Source organism: Schistocerca nitens, chromosome 5 (assembly GCF_023898315.1).
Source record: "Schistocerca nitens isolate TAMUIC-IGC-003100 chromosome 5, iqSchNite1.1, whole genome shotgun sequence".
NCBI classification, from domain to species: domain Eukaryota; kingdom Metazoa; phylum Arthropoda; class Insecta; order Orthoptera; family Acrididae; genus Schistocerca; species Schistocerca nitens.
This window is the reverse complement of record NC_064618.1, coordinates 521474770-521495522: the sequence shown is the minus strand read 5'-3', so window position 1 is coordinate 521495522 and position 20753 is coordinate 521474770. Positions and strand designations below refer to the sequence as shown.

Sequence of the window (20753 nt, the reverse complement as noted above, 5' to 3'; positions counted from 1 at the left end):
ATAGAGAAGGAGAAAGTGTAAGTGGGTGAGAGCCAGTGACAATGAGAGACAGAGTCTATGACAGTGACAACGCGGAAGGCAGAAATAGTGACAATGAGAAGAGGCAGCAGCAGCAGGCATGAAGGAATGAGATACTAGAGGTGTGTGTGTGTGTGTGTGTGTGTGTGTGTGTGAGTGAGTGAGAGAGAGAGAGAGAGAGAGAGAGAGTGTGTCATTGAGACAGAAGACACAGACAGAGTTACTGACAATGAAATGGGCTGAATGAGTGAGTGAGAGAATAGGCAAGTAGTGGGAGCGGATGAGTATGAGCGACTCACTGATGGACTAGTGTTTGTGAGCTAGTTACAGTGAAGGGAGTTGTGGGAGTGAAGTGAAATGCATGTTAAAAAAGAGCGCGAATATGTTCGCATGCCAAAAAATTTTGGCAACATTTTTAAAGCCGATGAGAAAGGTAGAATGAGGCGGCTGGTACGCCACTTTTCAGTTCTTTTAAATAAACAAGAACATATTAGTGTTTTTGTGCTCAGATAGGAGCATTTTGCCGCTGGTCAATACTACGCAATAAGTATCGGAATTGTCTTCTTTGTGGTCGTCCCTATAGAAAATTTTGAGATTCATCCGCCTTAAATCGCTTCGGACGCTCAGCCGTAGATGATATACGGTCCTGATAATCCATCGCTGATGTTACGACCAAACAACAGCGGGCATTCCTGCATATTAAAGCAAAAACATATTCGATTTGTTCGTATTGTGGGTGAATTGCCAGACCCTGCACCAAAGGTAGATACTGTGTAGTTCTTAGTGCATTTCGCCCGATTGTGTGGCATTGGAAGTTCCCTATTCGCAGGTCACATTGTTTTATTTTCATATTTTAGTCCAACAGGTTTCCTAGCTATAGCTTCATTTTCAGTAACTGTCTTTTGGCGTCACATATGCTTCAGCTCGTATCACCTACATTTGGCCACGAAATGGTCATCTTCTGTATCGGTGAAAAACTTCGTAATATACTTAATATAACATGTTCATGGTATTTACCAATGCACCTGTGCATATGTTGCTTGATTTGAAGTTTAACTGCAAATTTGGACGTTATTTATCGATGTTGCGTGGGTCAGGAGGTAGTTTTAAACTGAAGCAGACGTGAGGCCTAAATATAGTCAATGTAGAGTTATAGCTTCGAAACCTCTTGTTTGACTAAAACAGGGAAATAAATTATTGCATCTAAAGCTGGCGTGTTACAAACAAAATCCTGAACATGGACAAATGAAAAGTACTACGCGTAAACAGTCAGAAAGACAAATTATTTGTGGTTACTCGATTGCACAACAATCACTGGAAGCAGCCGCATACATAAAATATCTAGGACTATGCGTATGGGGCGATTTAAAGTGGAATGAAAGCATATGCCAGGCTGAGATTCATTGGAGGAAACCTCGTAAAATGTAGTCCACTCACAAATGAGATAGCTTGCAAAACCCTCGTTGGAGCAGTGCTTGAATAGAGCTCGTCAGTCTGGGATCAGTACTAGATAGCAGTGATCGAGGAAATAGAGAAGGGCCAAAGAAGATCAGAGCGTTTCGTTACAGGTTCATTTAGTAAGACGACTGCAGTGGCAGACACCGCAAGAGAGGCGTTCTGTATTACGATGTGGTTTGCTGTTGAAATTCTGAGAGCGTACGTTCCTAGAGGAGTCAACCAATATATTGTTTTCTCCTACGTCTATCTTGAGAAAAGACCATGAACTTCGAAATAGGGGATTCCAGCTAACATGCAGGCTTACTAACAATCGTTCTTCCAGCGGACCATTCGCGACTGGAAGAGGAAAGGGGAGAAGTGACGGTGGTGGCTTGCGATGTGTAGATGTAGATGTAAAGTAAGCTGATCACGGACAAACCGTGACGAAATGTCTGTTAATTTATTTTCTACAACAGTATCGTAAGTCGGCAGTCGCACGGAGCTTCTGAAATTAGTCTCTAAATCTTTAAGGGGCTCCGGAACGCCCTATACTTGCAATGTTAAAATAACGCTTATAAATTACATCTTTCCTCACAAAGTATTTGAGGTAGGCAGTTGAACTTTTTACAGATTATTTATTGGAATATGGGCTACAACTTAACACAGGGATTTTACAAAATCTTAGTTCAGTTATTAAAGATGATTTTTTTTTAATTGTAATGAAAATTCACAACATTTTTTTGCAATTTTTTATTTATATATTCAAAAATATACAGTTTTTTGGAAAAAGGCTGTGTTAAATTATGCAGAAGGTACTGTGTAACATTTACTGAAAGTTTGAAACAAGTATGTTTGGAAGATCCTTAGAAAACATGTAATTGTATGAGAAAATAAAAGTTTTGGGAATCGAGCGACAAAGATTGGATTAACTTTTTAGTGCATTCCAGGTCCATAGGATGGATTATCTTCATCCTCTGCAAACTCCTCCTCCAGCTTCCTCTTGTTCCTCCTCCTGTTTACTATTGCTTGTATTTCTAGTCTCTTTACAGCCCTGTCTGCAGCCCGACGGCGTTCTTTGTCTAAAGCAAGCATCGCTCGTACCATGTTCGAACCTATCTTCATTCCCATATTTCTAAATACCTTGCACCTTACAATGTTGCCATCATTGAAAGTCGCAACAGCATCATACACACCAAAGTGAAGTGTTTCTATTCCAACACATACAGTCTTGGGGATTCTCGACCATATAACACTATTTACACTTTCATTGGGGTTTTGAGTTTTTCCGTGAATACACTTTTTCAACAGTTCAGGTGCTGCTAAGTCTCTGAAAATAGGTTTTATCACCTCCATTATTGCATGAGGCAGACTATGCTTATGAGTGTACACTTCACCAGTTAGCAATCCTTTGTTATATTTACACCAACTGTCTTCTTCTTTGGGACACAAGCTATGTTGGGGATTTTCATCGTCTGTATTGTTTACAGTAATAACACATACCTTTGGCTTTCCAACATTTCTCCTTTTCTTAAAAGCCTTCAGAGGATTTCTAATAACTTTACTTTTACTCATTATTATACTTCAACAAAACAGAGACTCAAGAAACAGAATTAATTACGAATATTTTCGAGATAACGACAGAGTAAATAAACATGAAACAATCGACAATCACACCAGCGATATATATTGAACCATCACAGGTTAGCCACAACACATACTTTATCTCACATCACTAAAATGTACCTGATGAACACGGACGTTAATAATAACACCATTTGACAGCAGTTTAACAGCGCCACAGTGGGTCACGCCCATGTAGAACACATTTCAAAAAAAAATTAAAAATAGTTGTAGTCTTCGGAATTGAATAAATTATATATCTATTAAAAGGTAATAGTCTGCAGATTCAGAAAACGCAAAAAAGTAAAAATTGAACTTTTCATGATTTTGAGCCTTTCCGGAGCCCCTTAAAGAAGTATGGCAGTATGAGCTGATTATGTTTGGGCATGCTCTTCACTGTTATTGCTAATGGTGTTTATCATTCTTAAATCACGAAAACTGACAAAAAATTATTAATTACAAAATAAGACACACTTGTGAACTGTGATTTGCGGGGAAAAAAAGTAAGTACACTTTTTGGGTTCGTTGCTGTCCCAGCGCCAACATCTCACAGAGCCTGTTTCTCATCGCCAAGCCCGTCAGACGGAGAGACCGCCGTGGTTGCTGCACGCTCACTGTGAAGACCTTTCACATCTAACAAAACGTGCTCCTTATCAGCGCTCCAGCGGTAGTTCCTGGCTGCATCTGGCGTGTAAACCACAATTCGTTTACGAAAATCAACGTACATAAATAGCTGCGTTAACTCTCTCAGCAATGGTCGAAGAAAATCGCGAAGAAGATTCTGGATTCGTCGTTGGCTTGAACAGTACATAAGGCTGTACAACGATCTGAGATAATAGGGTGACAATTATTGAACTTTATGAAAACAGGTAAATTAGTTACAAACTAAGGCGTTCACACACTTCACCCAACATGAAACGTCACTACAGATATTCGGATTCAGGTTATGACATGATCGATATGCGTGCCATCATTGGAGATGATGTGGTGCAGACGAATAGCGAAATTCTGCATGATCCGATAAAGTGTCGGAACATCGATGCTATTGATGATCTCCTGAATACCTGTTTACAGCTCAGCAGTGTTTTTGGGGTTATTGCTGTACACCTTGTTTTTAATATAGCCTTACAAATGGAATCGCATGTGTTCAAATCATGAGAATATGGCGGCGAGTCGAAGCCCCTGCCAGTGGCATCTGGGTACCCCAGAGCCAGAATGCGGTCCCCAAAATGCTCCTCCAGGACATCTAACACACTCCTGCTACGATGGGGTCGAGTTCCTTCTTCCATGAACCACATATTGTCACTTTGGATAATGGGGATGAAATCATCTTACAAAACCCTCACGTATCGTTCGGTAGTCACCGTGCCGTCATGGAATATTGCACCGATTATTCCGTGACTGGACATTGCACACCACACAGTCATCCGTCGAGGGTCAAGAGACTTCTCGATCGCGAAATGCGGACTCTCAGTTCCCCAAATGCACCAGTTTTGCTTACTGACGAACCCATCCAAATGAAAGTGGGCTTCGTCGCTAAACCAAACCATGCATGTGCATAATAGCTGAAACTTCCAGTATGTAACGTAAGTTTACTTTCTGAGATAGCATTCACGTTAAGATTTCAGGTCACTGGAGAAACATTCCAGTCGTTGGCTTATGTAGCAAGAATTGCAGCAAATACATTATTTATAATAAATAGCGTCAATTATTGCAGATAATGCTTCAGTTAAATTAGTAGGAACCTCCCAGAACCTTTTAGGAAACAAAAGGTGAAAAAATTGGAGGGGGATGGACGCGAACATGTCTACTGACATTCTCTTCATATGTCATACAATCAACTAATGTATGGCTTCGACATGGCAGACGGGCGTACGTATATGGTAGACAGTATGTACATATGTAATTATTTTTTATTTAACTGACAGACTGTACCAAAACGACGCTCTTTTGCTGGATCATCATTGTGCCGTAGAATTGAAACGGTGTACTTTTCATAGGTCATAAGTTAAAACACTAAAAATACCGAGCATGGAACTACAGATATGTAGCTTCCTGTCATTTTATTATAGCAAGTCGTATGTAAAGCAAAGCATTTTCGAGGTATTCTCAATTCGCTGATGTCTTGAAGCAGCTTATCTTCGTACCACGTAACCTATGACAAAGAAAATCCGTTAAAACAGTGTTTAAGGTCACAATACGGGGACTTCCAAGTTCTGCTTGTGACAAAAAACGATATCGCATCTCGATGCCCACATTCATCTCCATAAGATGACACCCCAGATTCTTTCTTCGCGCTTAGCAGTGTAGTGGAACGTGGAATTATATGTTGACGTCACAAGCTCCTTGGCGACGTGAGAGGACGGCTTTTAAAGGAGACGGTGTAGGATTGCGGAAGTCGTCATGTGGCTGTCACGTCACCTAGCACGTTTTTATATCCTTAGCGGCAGCCGCTTCTTCATTTTTTCGGCGCTATAGCGTACGTGAGAAAATATTTGTGCTGCTGGGCCGCTAATAACCGCTTTCATTGCCCACGGGTGTTGTAGCGTGCTGGCGTGGAAGCGCAGTAAACCGGCAGTGGGAAAACACATCGATTGCAAACCCCGTTCTCTTTCGCACGCGTCTGCATCCTCGGGCTTTCTTTCATCGCTGCCTTTGGCGAAGGTATATTTAACTCTGATCGGAATCGCGCTTTGAGTTCTCTGATAAATATGCTCTCTGTTGCCTTGATCATAACTACATCCGTTACGAAGTCTTGAATTTTTGCATTTTTTGCGAAGGTGTTAGACGGTTCTTCGTGGCAGTGACTGATTCGGCGGCGTTTTGCCATTGTGTAACGAAACCATAGACTGAGCCAATAAACTTCCTCTTCAGTCACGCTAGAGATTTTGGTCAAAGAGTGAGTGTGTGCTTGAGATATCGGCGTGCTTTCTGGCTAGCAATGAAAACCTATTTTTTGTGTGTTTCAAATACACACTGCCTTTATAGAACTAAATAAAAGTTACATTTGGCAGTAATCGTGTCTGTTTCTTATTCCATATTCTGTGAATATCTTCTAGAAAACAAAAGCTCGTTGTATACATAACAAAAAAATTTTGTCGAGTTATGACAGTAAAATTTGGAAGCTGGTTGTGGCAGTATGTGGATATTTCAGTGTATACAACGGTTATATGCCTCTTTCCTAGTCTCAAAAGAAAACGCCAGTAGTGAAAAACACTGCTTTTTGACTCCACGGCAACGAGCGATAACGGTGACTTTTCGCCGTCCGTGGTAAACTAGTAGCTTTCTGTCACAAGTAAGTCGCCGCGATACACTAACGACTTTGTGACCGAACACTGAGAGAGAGCAAGAAATTATTACAACGTGAGATAATGGAATCGTAACGCTCTGTGGTTGTTTTGTCAGGAGTCAACGGTGTGCTAAGATAACCAGCTTGCTTTATGTTCCTTCATGGCTGTACTTTACAGCTCACGAAAGAATGAAAATACACAAGGCAGGGTATTTGATGACTCCACTGTCGCAATATTTCCTGAAACAAAAGAAACAGTTATTTTCTTGGGACCCCGTTATTTTTTATGTAAAATTCGTGTGTTAATACATTACTGTAGTTCTGAGCGAACATTGCGGATGACATTGTCTCACTCTTAAAGCCAGTTGTAAAGTTTCCTTACAGATGCACGTACCGCTTGTGGCGAATATGATTTCGTGTATTCCGTATACGTTGGGGAAGGGTATAGGTGTTTAGTAGCAATAAAGCGCGTCAGTGTCCCTTACCTATGCTTACTCGTATGAGAGATACTGTTGCTTTTCTTGCAATACGCGACCATCCATCCATTTAAAATAGGTTTGGACGCACCAGAAGTGATAACCGGCATTGTTGTTTGTTTAATTTGATAAGCACCACTTCAGCGACATGTGGCGCCATAGCTTTTTAATTAAATCCGCTTTTCAGCCTAAAGCGCCTCATTCCAAAATTCCCTCTCACTGGTCTATTGTCAGAACATCAAACCCTCTTGTCTTTAGTATTACACTTGTACTACTAGACCGCGCAAGACATACTACTTTTATACGTCGTCATTCCTCTGGTTACCGGGCCGCTGGAAATCCATGGAGACAAGCAAGCTGTAATGCTGCAAAAAAATGTGTGTTTGTAACAAAAGTAATGTGCTACATCGCGCTGCCCCTTCGCCAGTACCTCGTCATTGTTGAGTATAATCGTGAGTCAGTGGAAGGAATCAGTCGGTGGAGAACAAAATAAGTTACAGCAAGTTAAGTTCTGCTTTGGCGAACAGCCGTATGATGTGCTCTAGATAGAATGGTTGGGAAACCGTTGTCGTTTAATTATTCGCCAAAACCTGCCTGACACTGTTTGCTGTGTGCGCAGTGGCGTTGTCATAGTGCGGAAGCCCATCTCCTGCTTGTCACAGTGCGGGTCGTTTCTTTGTCACTGCTTCACGTAATTGTATTAGCACTTCAGGGTAGTAATATTGGTTAAATGTGAAACTCTGGAGAACGAATTGGTGGTGGAAGATCCCGTTGACGTCGCGATGTGTGTGTGTGTGTGTGGGGGGGGGGGGAGTAATTATTGATTTGGCGTCCGGCAACTAACGGCTATTCATCCACCTAAATGAAGGAGTCTTCAAGTGACTGAATTGTTGCTTGGTTTCTGGGTCTTATCCATAACACCACGATTTGAAGTCTGTGATGGCTTTTACGTCATCATCCGGATCAGTTTTTGACTCTTCTTTCAATTTCCGACACGCGCGCAAGTGATTGACCCTCTGGTCGTATGAAAGCACACACGGAACAAGTTTGCTGAAACACGTTTCATCTTCAGTCCAAATTTCAGGATATTCCAGTTGTTGTTGTTGTTGTTGTTGTTGTGGTCTTCAGTTCTGAGACTCGTTTGATGCAGCTCTCCATCCTACTCTATCCTGTGCAAGCTTCTTCATCTCCCAGTACCTACTGCAACCTACATCCTTCTGAATCTGCTTAGTGTATTGATCTCTTGGTCTCCCTCTACGATTTTTACCCTCCACGCTGCCCTCCAATGCTAAATTTGTGATCCCTTGATGCCTCAAAACATGTCCTACCAACCGATCCCTTCTTCTAGTCAAGTTGTGCCACAAACTTCTCCCCAATCCTATTCAATACTTCCTCATTAGTTATGTGATCTACCCATCTAATCTTCAGCATTCTTCTGTAGCACCACGTTTCAAAAGCTTCTATTCTCTTCTTCTCCAAACTATTTATCGGCCATGTTTCACTTTCATACATGGCTACACTCCATACAAATACTTTCAGAAACGACTTCCTGACAAATCTATACTCGATGTTAACAAATATCTCTTTTTCAGAAACGTTTTCCTTGCCATTGCCAGTCTACATTTTATATCCTCTCTACTTCGACCATCATCAGTTATTTTGCTCCCCAAATAGCAAAACTCCTTTACTACTTTAAGTGTCTCATTTCCTAATCTAATTGCCGCAGCACCACCCGATTTAATTCGACTACATTCCATGATCCTCGTTTTGCTTTTGTTGATGTTCATCTTATATCCTCCTTTCAAGACAGTGTCCATTATGTTCAGCTTCTCTTCCAGGTCCTTTGCTGTCTCTGACAGAATTACAATGTCATCGGCGAACCTCAAAGTTTTTACTTCTTCTCCATGAATTTTAATACCTACTCCGAATTTTTCTTTTGTTTCCTTTACTGCTTGCTCAATATACAGATTGAATAACATCGGGGAGAGGCTACAACCCTGTCTCACTCCTTTCCCAACCACTGCTTCCCTTTCATGCCCCTCGACTCTTATAACTGCCATCTGGTTCCTGTACAAATTGTAAATAGCCTTTCGCTCCCGGTATTTTACTCCAGCCACCTTTAGAATGTGGAAGAGAGTATTCCAGTCAGCATTGTCAAAAGAGAATCCACATCTGCCCCTTGAATCTCCAGGATTCTTCCAGGTATACAACCTTCTTTTATGATTCTTGAACCAAGTGTTAGCTATGATTAAGTTATGCTCTGTGCAAAATTCTACAAGGCGGCTTCCTCTTTCATTTCTTCCCCCCAATCCATATTCACCTACTATGTTTCCTTCTCTCCCTTTTCCTACTGACGAATTCCAGTCACCCATGACTATTAAATTTTCGTCTCCCTTCACTACCTGAATAATTTCTTTTATCTCGTCATACATTTCATTAATTTCTTCATCATCTGCAGAGCTAGTTGGCATATAAACTTGTACTACTGTAGTAGGCATGGGCTTTGTGTCTATCTTGGCCACAATAATGCGTTCACTATGCTGTTTGTAGTAGCTAACCCGCACTCCTATTTTTTTATTCATTATTAAACCTACTCCTGCATTACCCCTATTTGATTTTGTATTTATAACCCTGTAATCACCTGACCAAAAGTCTTGTTCCTCCTGCCACAGCAGTTGAGTCCCATAGTGCTCAGAGCCATTTGAACCATTTGAGCCTCCTGCCACCGAACTTCACTATTTCCCACTATATCTAACTTTAACCTATCCATTTCCCTTTTTAAATTTTCTAACCTACCTGCCCGATTAAGGGATCTGACATTCCACGCTCCGATCCGTAGAATGCCAGTTTTCTTTCTCCTGATAACGACGTCCTCTTGAGTAGTCCCCGCCCCGAGATCCGAATGGGGGACTATTTTACCTCCGGAATATTTTACCCAAGAGGACGCCATCATCATTTAATCATACAGTAAAACTGCATGTCCTCTGGAAAAATTACGGCTGTAGTTTCCCCTTGCTTTCAGCCGTTCGCAGTACCAGCACAGCAAGGCCGTTTTGGTTAATGTTACAAGGCCAGATCAGTCAATCATCCAGACTGTTGCCCCTGCAACTACTGAAAAGGCTGCTGCCCCTCTTCAGGAACCATATGTTTGTCTGGCCTCTCAACAGATACCCCTCCGTTGTGGTTGCACCTACGGTACGGCCATCTGTATCGCTGAGGCACGCAAGCCTCCCCACCAACGGCAAGGTCCATGGTTCATGGGGGGGGGGGGGGGGATATTCTAGTAATTTCTACAAATTCATCGATTGTTCTACAGTGCTCACATGCGATCGCAAGAAGTATCTTTTTTCAATGTTTCCGTACCTTCTGGAATCGTCGGACGTCGCGGTCATGATTCGTCACCAGTTGACATTTGACCACTTTTAAAACCAGAAAACCACACATAAACCTCTTAAGTCGTCCGAAGCACTACGACAGTTTGTGCTCCTGATTTCCGTAACAGGAAACACAGCCCATTGTTAGCACCTTGCTATTTAATGTCTGCCATTGAAAAATTGCCGAACACGTTGAAATAGCGCTTACAAAAACAAAGTAACCTCAGTAACATTACAACGCCTATGCCGCTAGGGCAATTAATACAAAATGATGTCGAGTGAAGGCACCAGTTCTATCAATTGCCGAAGAATTATTCTTGTCACTTTTACGTCTATTCCCCACCCCTAACCACGGCTCGTAACTTCAGAAGCATGGGAACGACATTTGTCGAATCCCTGCCACGTAGAACCGCTGCTGTATTGCTTTGCAAAGGTGGACCAGCAGTCTGTTAGGCAGTCACAGTCTGATTAAAATTACTCGAGAGCTGCGGCGCTAGGGGGCAGCGTGTGACGGTGTGTTGCCCTGCGTGTTACAGCAGCCGGCGACGGCGGTGGGCGACGGCGACCTGAACGGCAGCGTGGGCAGCGGCGGCGGCCCGGGCCGGCCGCGCTTCGTCGCCGTCACCACGCTGGAGGACGTGCAGGCCGTGCGCTGCGCCGAGTTCCACCCGCAGGGACGCCTTTACGCCGTCGGCTCCAACTCCAAGACGCTCCGCATCTGCTCCTACCCCAAGCTCTCGGACCTCAGGTGCGTTCGCCTAATTCTGATCCCTCGCCTCATTCTTAACTTCTGGACTCCTTACACGGAAAGCGGACACGTTTCGCACCTTATCATAATCGTGGAAATTACATCTTTCAAAATATTATTATTATTATTATTATTATTATTATTATTATTATTGTTGTCGTCTTTTTCTTTTCCTCCTCCTCCACTCTTGTCCATCAGCCATTTGACTTCTACTGCTAGGTGGAGACCTTCTGTAGACTTCACTTTTCAGTACAGTGTCTAACCTGAGTCGTCCATACAGGGTGAAAAGTATTTAAGCCGACGAACTCTGGGAGGTTGTAGGGGGACATCAAAACAAATATTTATCCCTAATGTCATTTTTTCCTATGAGGAGTATTTAAACCGATAGAGGAAGATTTCTCTGGCGGCAAATTAATTAAACCAAGAAACACTTTTCCATTTTTTTATGACCAAGAGACAACACATTAACGGAACCCAATTTCAATTACAGTAGATTTTCAAAAAATGCCTCCATTGACACGTAAACAAAGGTTACACCGTCGGATGATGTTCTGTCTGACACGGGCAAAAACCCCAGGAGTATCCTGAATTGTTCCCACTGCTGCTGCTATCCGGGCAACCAGATCCTCTTCTGATGCAACAGCAGTTGCGTAAACAAGGTTGCGCATCTCTTCCCACACAAAAAAAAGTCCAGAGGGGACATATCTGCGGATCGAGCAGGCCGTGGTACAGGATCACATCTGCCAATCCACGTTTCTCGGAACCGTCGGTCCAGGAATCGACGCACACGACGGCTGAAATGTGCCGGCTCCCCGTCATGTTGGAACCACATGCGTTGTCTTGTTGGGAGCGGGACGTCGTCCAGCAGTTCTCGCGATGCTCTGCGTGGATAATCAACTGGTTCCAGGTTGTGGACACGCTATAAGTGAAATGGACGTACCAATTGCTCTCGAAGGACTGTTCTTACATTCGTCTGATTCGTCCCCATGTTAAGTGCAATTGAACGAGTCCTGATTGAAGGATCCCGCTCCACATGCTGCAAGACAGCTTCCTCAAATTGCAGCGTTCTTACCGTGCGACGGCGTCCCTGTCCAGGTAATCTGCTAAATGACCCGGTCTCACGCAGACGTTGGTACACAGCAGCAAAGGTCGTATGATGCGGGATACGGCGATTAGGATATTGTCGTTGTTAAACCCGCTGTGCAGCTCGTCCGCTGTTGTGTGCTATGTAGTACGCACTAACCATATCAGTGTATTCACTTCAGGTGTATCGCTCCATTAGTAAACAGAGACAATGCACTACTAAACTGGTGGACAGCAGTTGCCTACAACTGATGAGCCTAATACGCCCTCTAACAATAAATAATCCTCATAGGAAAAAATGACACTAAGGAAAAATACTTGTTTTGATGTCCCCTACAACCTCCCAGAGTTTGTCGGTTTAAATACTTTTCACCCTGTATAGCTTCACATATTCCAGCCATTCACATAGTTTCCGTTACATCGGCGTCTGTATGTCTGTCTTTCCTTATCTCTTTAGCAAATAACTTCCTTGGCGACATGACCTGCTCAGCTTCTTCCAGTTTTCATATCTGTATCTACACTACTGGCCATTAAAATTGCTACACCACGAAGATGACGTGCTACAGACGCGAAATTTAACCGACAGTAACAAGATGCTGCGATATGCAAATGATAAGCTTTTCAGAGCATTCGCACAAGGTTGGCGCCGGTGGCGACACCTACAACGTGCCGACAGGAGGAAAGTTTCCAACCGATTTCTCATACACAAACGCCGGCCGGTGTGGCCGAGCGGTTCTAGGCGCTTCAGTCTGGAACCGCGCGAGCGCTATGGTCGCAGGTTCGAATCCTGCCTCGGGCATGGATGTGTGTGATGTCCTTAGGTTAGTTACGTTTAACTATTTCCAAGTTCTAGGGGACTGATGACCTCACATGTTAAGTCCCATAGTGCTCAGAGCCATTTTTCATACACAAACAACAGTTGACTGGCGATACCTGGTGAAACGTTGATGTGATTCTTCGTGTAAGGAGGAGAAATGCGTACCATCACATTTCCGACTTTGATAAAGGTCGGATTGTAGCCTATCGCGATTGCGGTTCATCGTATCGCGACATTGCTGCTCGCGTTGGTCGAGATCCAATGACTGTTAGCAGAATATGGAATCGGTGGGTTCAGGAGGGTAATACGGAACGCCGTGCTGGATCCCAACGGCCTCGTATCACTAGCAGTCGAGACGACAGGCATCTTATCCGCATGGCTGTATCGGCTCATGCAGCCACGTTTCGATCCCTGAGTCAACAGATGGGGACGTTTGCAAGACAACAACCATCTGATCGAACAGTTCGACGTCGTATGCAGCAGCATGGACTATCAGCTCGGAGACCATGGCTGCGGTTACCCTTGACGGTGCATCAGACAGGAGCGCCTGCGATGGTGTACTTGACGACGAACCTGGGTGCACGAATGGCAAAACGTCATTTTTTCGGATGAATCCAGGTTCTGTTCACAGCATCATGATGGTCGCATCAGTGTTTGGCGACATCGCGGTGAACGCACATTGGAAGCGTTTATTCGTCATCACCATACTGGCGTATCACCCGGCGTGATGGTATGGGATGCCATTGGTTACACGTCTCGGGCACATCTTGTTCGCATTGACGGCATTTTGAACAGTGGACGTTACATTTCAGATGTGTTACGACCCGTGGCTCTACCTTTCATTCGATCCCTGCGAAACCCTACATTTCAGCAGGATAATGCACGACCGCATGTTGCAGGTCCTGTACGGGCCTTTCTGGATACAGAAAATGTTCCACTACAGCCCTGGCCAGCACATTCTCCAGATCTCTCACCAATTGAAAAAGTCTGGTCAATGGTCGCCGAGCAACTGGCTCGTCACAGTACGCCAGTCACTACTCGTGATGAACTGTGGTATCGTGTTGAAGCTGCAATGGCAGCTGTACCTGTACACACCATCCAAACTCTGTTTGACTCAATGCCCAGGCGTATCAAGGCCAGAGGTGGTTGTTCTGGGTACTGATTTCTCAGGATCTGTTCACCCAATTTGCGTGAAAATGTAATCACATGTCAGTTCTAGTATAATATATTTGTCCAATGAATACCCGTTTATCATCTACATTTCTTCTTGGTGTAGCAATTTTAACGGCCAGTAGTGTACATTCATACTCCAATGGTGCGTGGCGGTGAGTACATTGGTTATAATGGTACAAGGTGGCTGAGTGGTGGGGTGCAAGTCTTTCAATTGGACACCACTTCGGCGACTTGCGTGTCCCCAACTTATCCCAGGTATCCAACCGGGGAAATGGGACCGACAGTTTAACGTGGAATGCGAACCACGTGTCGTTTCTGGCGACTCCCCACGTCGTTGAGAGGCGAGGCTATTTTAAAACGCGAACTGAAAAATCCTTGGTCTGACCAGGATTCGACTCATATCCATCTCGGTTTCCAGTCAGGCTATACCACCAGGCCCGACTGCTTGTATCACTAGCAGTAATTACATTTCCTGTTTCACTCACAAGTAGAGGGACGGAAAAACCACTCTCTATGCCTCTGTACGAGCCCCGATTACTGTCATGTTGTCTTATCGTCGTGGTCCTTACGCAAAATTTGCGGCAGTAGAATCGTTCTGCAGACTGTTTCAAATGCCGGTTCAGCATCTCCGTAATACAAACGTATCGTTAGAACTTACAAGTAACAAATATAGCAGCCCGCCTCTGAATTGCTTCGACGTCTTCTTTGTAATCCGACCTGGCGAGGACCCCAAACAGCCGAGCAACACTCAAGAATGGGTCCACTAGTTTCCTATATGCTGCCTCCTTTATGGAGGAACCATACTTTCCTAAAATTTTCCCAGTGAACCGAAGTTGAACATTCGACTTTCCTACTACAATCTTTACATCCTCGTTCCATTTCATATCGCTTTGCAGCGTTACGTCTAAATACTGACTATGTCAAGCAGCACAATGCTAATGATGTATTCCAACATTACGGTATCGTTTTTAGCACTCATCTGCATTAACTTACATTTTACCGCATGTAGCTGCCATTCGTCACACCAACTAGAAAGTCCAAGTCATCCTGCAGTCACTGAACGACGACAGCTCTTCTATACCATGGCATCGTAAGCAAACAGTCGCATACCGCATACCGCCCACCCTCACCCGACCGTGAGGTCATTTATGTAGACAGAGAATAAGTGCGGTACCGTCACACTTCCGTGGTGCACTCCTGACGATACCATTGTTTCTGACGAACATTCGTCGTCGAGGATAGTGCTACTGTGTTCTACTACTAAAGAAGTCTTCAAGCGAATTATACATCTGGGAACTTATTCTGTATGCTCAGCCTTCTCGTGCGAGGAAAGGGCAAGCTGAGTGAGTTTCGCACAGGACAATGCTTCCTAAATCCGTGCTGGTTTATAGACAGAAGCTTTTCCGTCTCAAAGCAGTATATTATGTTCGAACTGAGAATATGTTCAAGAATCCTGCACCAAACCGATTTTGTGGATATAGGTGTGTAATTTCGCGGGTCCTTTCTTTTATCGTTCTTACATAAATAATGAAAGATATTTACCGTACCGATAATTGTATAGCAGCACGGCACGTTGGGGACCCACAATCAGTACTGACTACAATGTAATGCAGTGTTTGCATAAAATCTGAAAAGGAGCTGGCGTTATAATAAAGACTTGATGCTCATAGAGTCTAGCAGCCCCATCCAAGAGAGATTGAGAACTGGATTCGCATTCCTGGGGAGCATAATTCAGACTCTTGTCCGGCCATTCAGATTTAGTTTACATTTTTCGATTTAGACAAAATCCGGGAAGTTTCCTTCGCAGGAAACACAACCCATTTCCTTCTCCATCTGTGTCGTATTCGTGCATGTACTCTGCCTGTATTGAACTTGCTCTGGAAGGGATGTTAGAACTTCCCTGCTAGCTATTACAAGAGGAGTAATTTAAAATATATATATTATAATTGCTACTTTTATTTTTACTTGGTAATAACCAGTCATAATTTTTATTGTTTAGTTCAAAAACTGTTTAGCTCTAACACTTTAGTATTATGAAATTACTGTGAAGACGTTGGCAAATAATGTCTCGGGGCTACCCATCTACTAACACGTCTTCCAGAATAAAAAAACTGTGCTAGTCCTTTCTCGCCGCGCGGTTTGAGGCTCTCTGTCACGGACTACGCGGCCCCTCCCATCGGAGGTTCGAGTCCTTCCTTGGGCATGGGTGTCTGTGTTCTTCGTAGCTTAGGGTAGTTTAAGTAGTGTGTAAGACAAGGGACCGATGACCTCAGTAGTTCGGTCCCTTAGGAATTCACACACATTTGAACATTTTTAGTCCTTTCTCGTAAGCTTTTTGGGGAAGTCGACACGTGAATGACCTGGACACTCTCTGACCTTTTTATTTATTTATTTTTGTTCAAAATGAGAACAACTCTCGTGTAGCATTTATTATTGTGAAATAGGTCGTCTATCTCTGTCTCTCAACCCGAATTAAGTAAGACACAATAAACCTCAGCACTGGCAACCCACAGAAAACGGATTGTTGTGAAGGACAATGCATGCAGTACCCGAAAACCAGATCAATGTGTAATTTGCATTGTTCATCATTTCATGGCTTTTTCGATTTATGTAATATGCACATGGGCTTTTCTGTTCCGATGCTCCTTTGATGCGGAACAAGTTGATAAAATAACATTAGCCGCGGGTGAAGATTTTAGAGTAAAAGCCTGAAAAGCCTAAGAAGTTGTTTTTGCAGACATCCACACGCCTCTTCCTCGTATCAGTAGTCATCTACTGTCTAGTACACAATGCTAACAGTCCCAAAACTACCCATAGACGTAATCGGTTATGTATTAACCCAGTTATGCCAGTTAGTCTCTTAACATCACTAGTCACGTTTGAAACATTGAAATTGTGGGTGTTGGAGAAAACAATTCCTTTATTCCCACATATATTTAGCAATAACTTAACACTACACACATGAATGAATCGTGTAGACATGAACAGCACGGAATAACTAACAAAAGCTAAGTCAAAGAATAACTATATCACTGCACGTAAATTAACACTTCGCGGAATGTTTATGAAGACACTTTTAGGGCTGTTGATATACTTTCCGGGATGTGAGGTCGTGGTCCAAGAACTTCTCTGCTCCTTACGTTTCATCCAGAACTGCGCTGGACTTCCTCAGAGGCGCTGCTCCGCTGAGTCTTGCCGACTGACTGGTCGGGTGTCTGAGAGTGACTTATATATTGTGAGAAAGGGGGGGCGTGGTTCAGGTGACACGTGATGAGCAGTGATAATCCATAGCAAAGATAAGGTTGACTATCGATTACCACCTTGTCCAAGATAAAAATTGTTAGCAATTAGCCGACCAGTCAGTCGGCAAGACTCAGCAGAGCAGCACCTCTGAGGAAGTCCAGCGCAGTTCTGGACGAAACGTAAGGAGCAGAAAAGTTCTTGGACCACGACCTCACATCCCGGAAAGTATATCAACAGCCATGTCACCCGGTCGTAAAAGCCTTCATTCTACACTTGTAGGGATCGATTGTCAGAAATAGGTCACTACAAAATAACCGTATGCCTGCGTGTGGTCGAATGTAGAAGTCACGAAATATTTTCCGTGCCATTTGATGTGTTTCTACATAGATTCTTCCAACTTCAAAACACAACTTCTAAAGATCTACCTACACTTTCATAATAATATCCAGTGTCGCTTATTAGTAATGATGAATACGTATCCGTGAAGAGAAGATAAAAATGAACGCGCACATGGCTGTAAACCACTTAGCAGCAGTTAATCGAGGATCGGGCGAAATATTACGTTAAGGCTGTAGTGGTTAACCTGTTTCATGCAAATCTGAGGAACTCCAGAACATAAGCTTGTAATTTGTTACGCGTGCCACCTCGAGTAACGCAGTCGGTGGTGCCTCCACAGCTTTGATGCCTGTCTGTTAACTCCGCTTGTATAACAGGTGGAGTCGCCCTCGCAGACGTCCGTCGTCTTGACTTAGTTCACTTTCTCGCGTTGCTACTAATGAGCGGGACTGCTTTCTCCAACCAGTTTCTTGTGGCCGGGAAAAAAAAAAATTCTTGACACGGACCGATATCACGTTCTGGGGAGCAATGTCTGCCAGGACCATCCTCGTTTCTTCTTCTTATTCTACGTCTCCATTCGAAACGTCGGAGATTTTCTGGAATTTCTTAGGTTTCACGGTTCAGCCGGACGCGCTACTAAGCATTTTTCTACTCGTCCATCAAAGACGTATCACGTCAGAACCTACCCTTTTCTTTGAATCTTTGCATACTGTTGTGGCAGCTGACGACTTCGTTCTTTCTCAGATGATTTTACGCATTCTGTTAAATCATTGTTGATCTACAATCCCAACCACAATGGTATATGTTGAAACGTACGAGTGATGATCACAAAGTTTCGATTATCACCTCGAACAAATCGTGCTGCGACCATGAAAACTGGTGGTGATTTCAGTCCTCCTCGACATACTCATTCTTCAGGGTGACACTTTTTTCCCAACGATTGAAGACTTCGTGGCGACGTTGGTTGTAGAAGTCTGCGTTTCAGCTATTAAGGAAAAGTTCAACCTCGAAAATCAGTTCGTAAATCTCCTCATTGTCAAATGCCTACCCTCAACTGTCTCTTCATATCAGGAAAGAGAAAGCAGTTACTTGGTGCTCTGTCAGAAAAATTCGGGGGCTGGGGCGAAGTTTGGTAGCCCAAAGAAGCAACAAGTGCGACTGCTTCCTGTGAAGAATGAGTCGTGGCATTGTCGTGAAGCAAAAACACACCATTGGACAGCTTCCAGCGATACTTGCTCTTGACAGATTCCAATAACCTCGTCAGTAAATTTCGATAGGATGCTTCTGTGACAGTTTGTTCCTGACGAGTATAATCTGTTAACACACAAACATGAGTGTCTGGGGGGGGGGGAGGGGGGGGGAACACTCAGCATCATCTTGTCCGTTCATAGTTGAGTCTTCATTTTAGGCAGTGGTGAAGCCATACAGTCCCAGTGATTAGTTTGCACCTTTGTCTCAGGATCATTGCGATGTACTCAAATATGCTGATTAGGTGACTTAAGAAATCGTGTGTATTGGTCTGACTCGTGCTGCCATATTTTCTGTGCTGCCTCAGATGGGCTGGCTTTTTGAATGATGTGAGCAGTCACGGAACCCAGTGGTGGCAACCACTGTTATGTTCAAAATATCTTGCAATATGTCACGTGTATTAAGTCCCAACATAACTATGGAATTTGAGCTTCGTTCCTTAATCGTGATGGGTGTACGTCAGCAAACTTTGCGTCTATTGTCTTTTGATTACGACTATCAGCCGCATCGGAGATCTACAGTATAACCCAAGATAAGCCTAGCTTTGTTCATATTACAGGGACGTTCATGCTCAAATGTTTTTCTTATTTCTAGTAGTGAATATGAACTTAAATCAATTCAGTTATTATACAACTGGGTGAGTAGAAAATAAATGACACCTAACTTCATGTTTCATGTCACATGGTGAATTCTTTTTCGTAACTGTTCAGGAAGTTGGAATTGTACGTGACCCCAATGGCTCAGGAATATCTTTGTCAGCCATTGCTAAATGGTTTGTTAATTAGTACTGGACACATTTTCACAGACCAGCTACAATGCAACTGTCTTAAAGTTGTGGCTGGCAGCAACTGAAAAAATGACATCATAGTCATGAAGACTACCACCTACCGGTAGCCCAATATGTATCGAGCAGAACTAGGGAGCAAAGTGACACTGTATGGGGAAAGAAGGTAGCACCAATTGTTTCAAAAACTGGAATTCCAGAACAGTATTTTTTAAAAAGACAATGTTCTATTTTGTAGAAACATGATCTCACCGTAAGATTTTTATGCATTCCAGCACCTAAAATTTTATAAATTAAGCATTGCCTAGGCCACCACTTCTCTTGTGAATCCCAGTCCTTCACAGAGTATTGTCTGGCATTTCGTTCTTTGCCATTCAGACTTTTCTTTCACAACACACGAAACACCTGCACCACATAACCCCAGTGTCTTACTGATGATAAGCAACTAAAACCTTATAACTCCATTGTCTGTCAAAATCTTATGACTCGAGTAATTCCACTATCAAAGAGTGAGATGAAAGTGCATGGATTTCTCTAATCTGTCGATAAATAGGCTTCTACTATATACACTCCTGGAAATGGAAAAAAGAACACATTGACACCGGTGTGTCAGACCCACCATACTTGATCCGGACACTGCGAGAGGGCTGTACAAGCAATGATCACACGCACGGCACAGCGGACACACCAGGAACCGCGGTGTTGGCCGTCGAATGGCGCTAGCTGCGCAGCATTTGTGCACCGCCGCCGTCAGTGTCAGCCAGTTTGCCGTGGCATACGAAGCTCCATCGCAGTCTTTAACACTGGTAGCATGCCGCGACAGCGTGGACGTGAACCGTATGTGCATTTGACGGACTTTGAGCGAGGGCGTATAGTGGGCATGCGGGAGGCCGGGTGGACGTACCGCCGAATTGCTCAACACGTGGGGCGTGAGGTCTCCACAGTACATCGATGTTGTCGCCAGTGGTCGGCGGAAGGTGCACGTGCCCGTCGACCTGGGACCGGACCGCAGCGACGCACGGATGCACGCCAAGACCGTAGGATCCTACGCAGTGCCGTATGGGACCGCACCGCCACTTCCCAGCAAATTAGGGACACTGTTGCTCC

General features: G+C 43.8%; 1 protein-coding gene across 1 annotated transcript in view; it reads left to right on the top strand.

Annotated features, from left to right (window-relative positions):
- The window catches only part of LOC126259495 (WD repeat-containing protein 47), a 703557-nt gene that overhangs the window by 663155 nt on the left and 19649 nt on the right, over positions 1-20753 (top strand). Inside the window, exon 6 of the mRNA XM_049956342.1 lies at positions 10751-10962. Coding sequence (XP_049812299.1) covers positions 10751-10962 — 212 coding nt within the window. The remainder of the gene's footprint in view (positions 1-10750; positions 10963-20753) is intronic.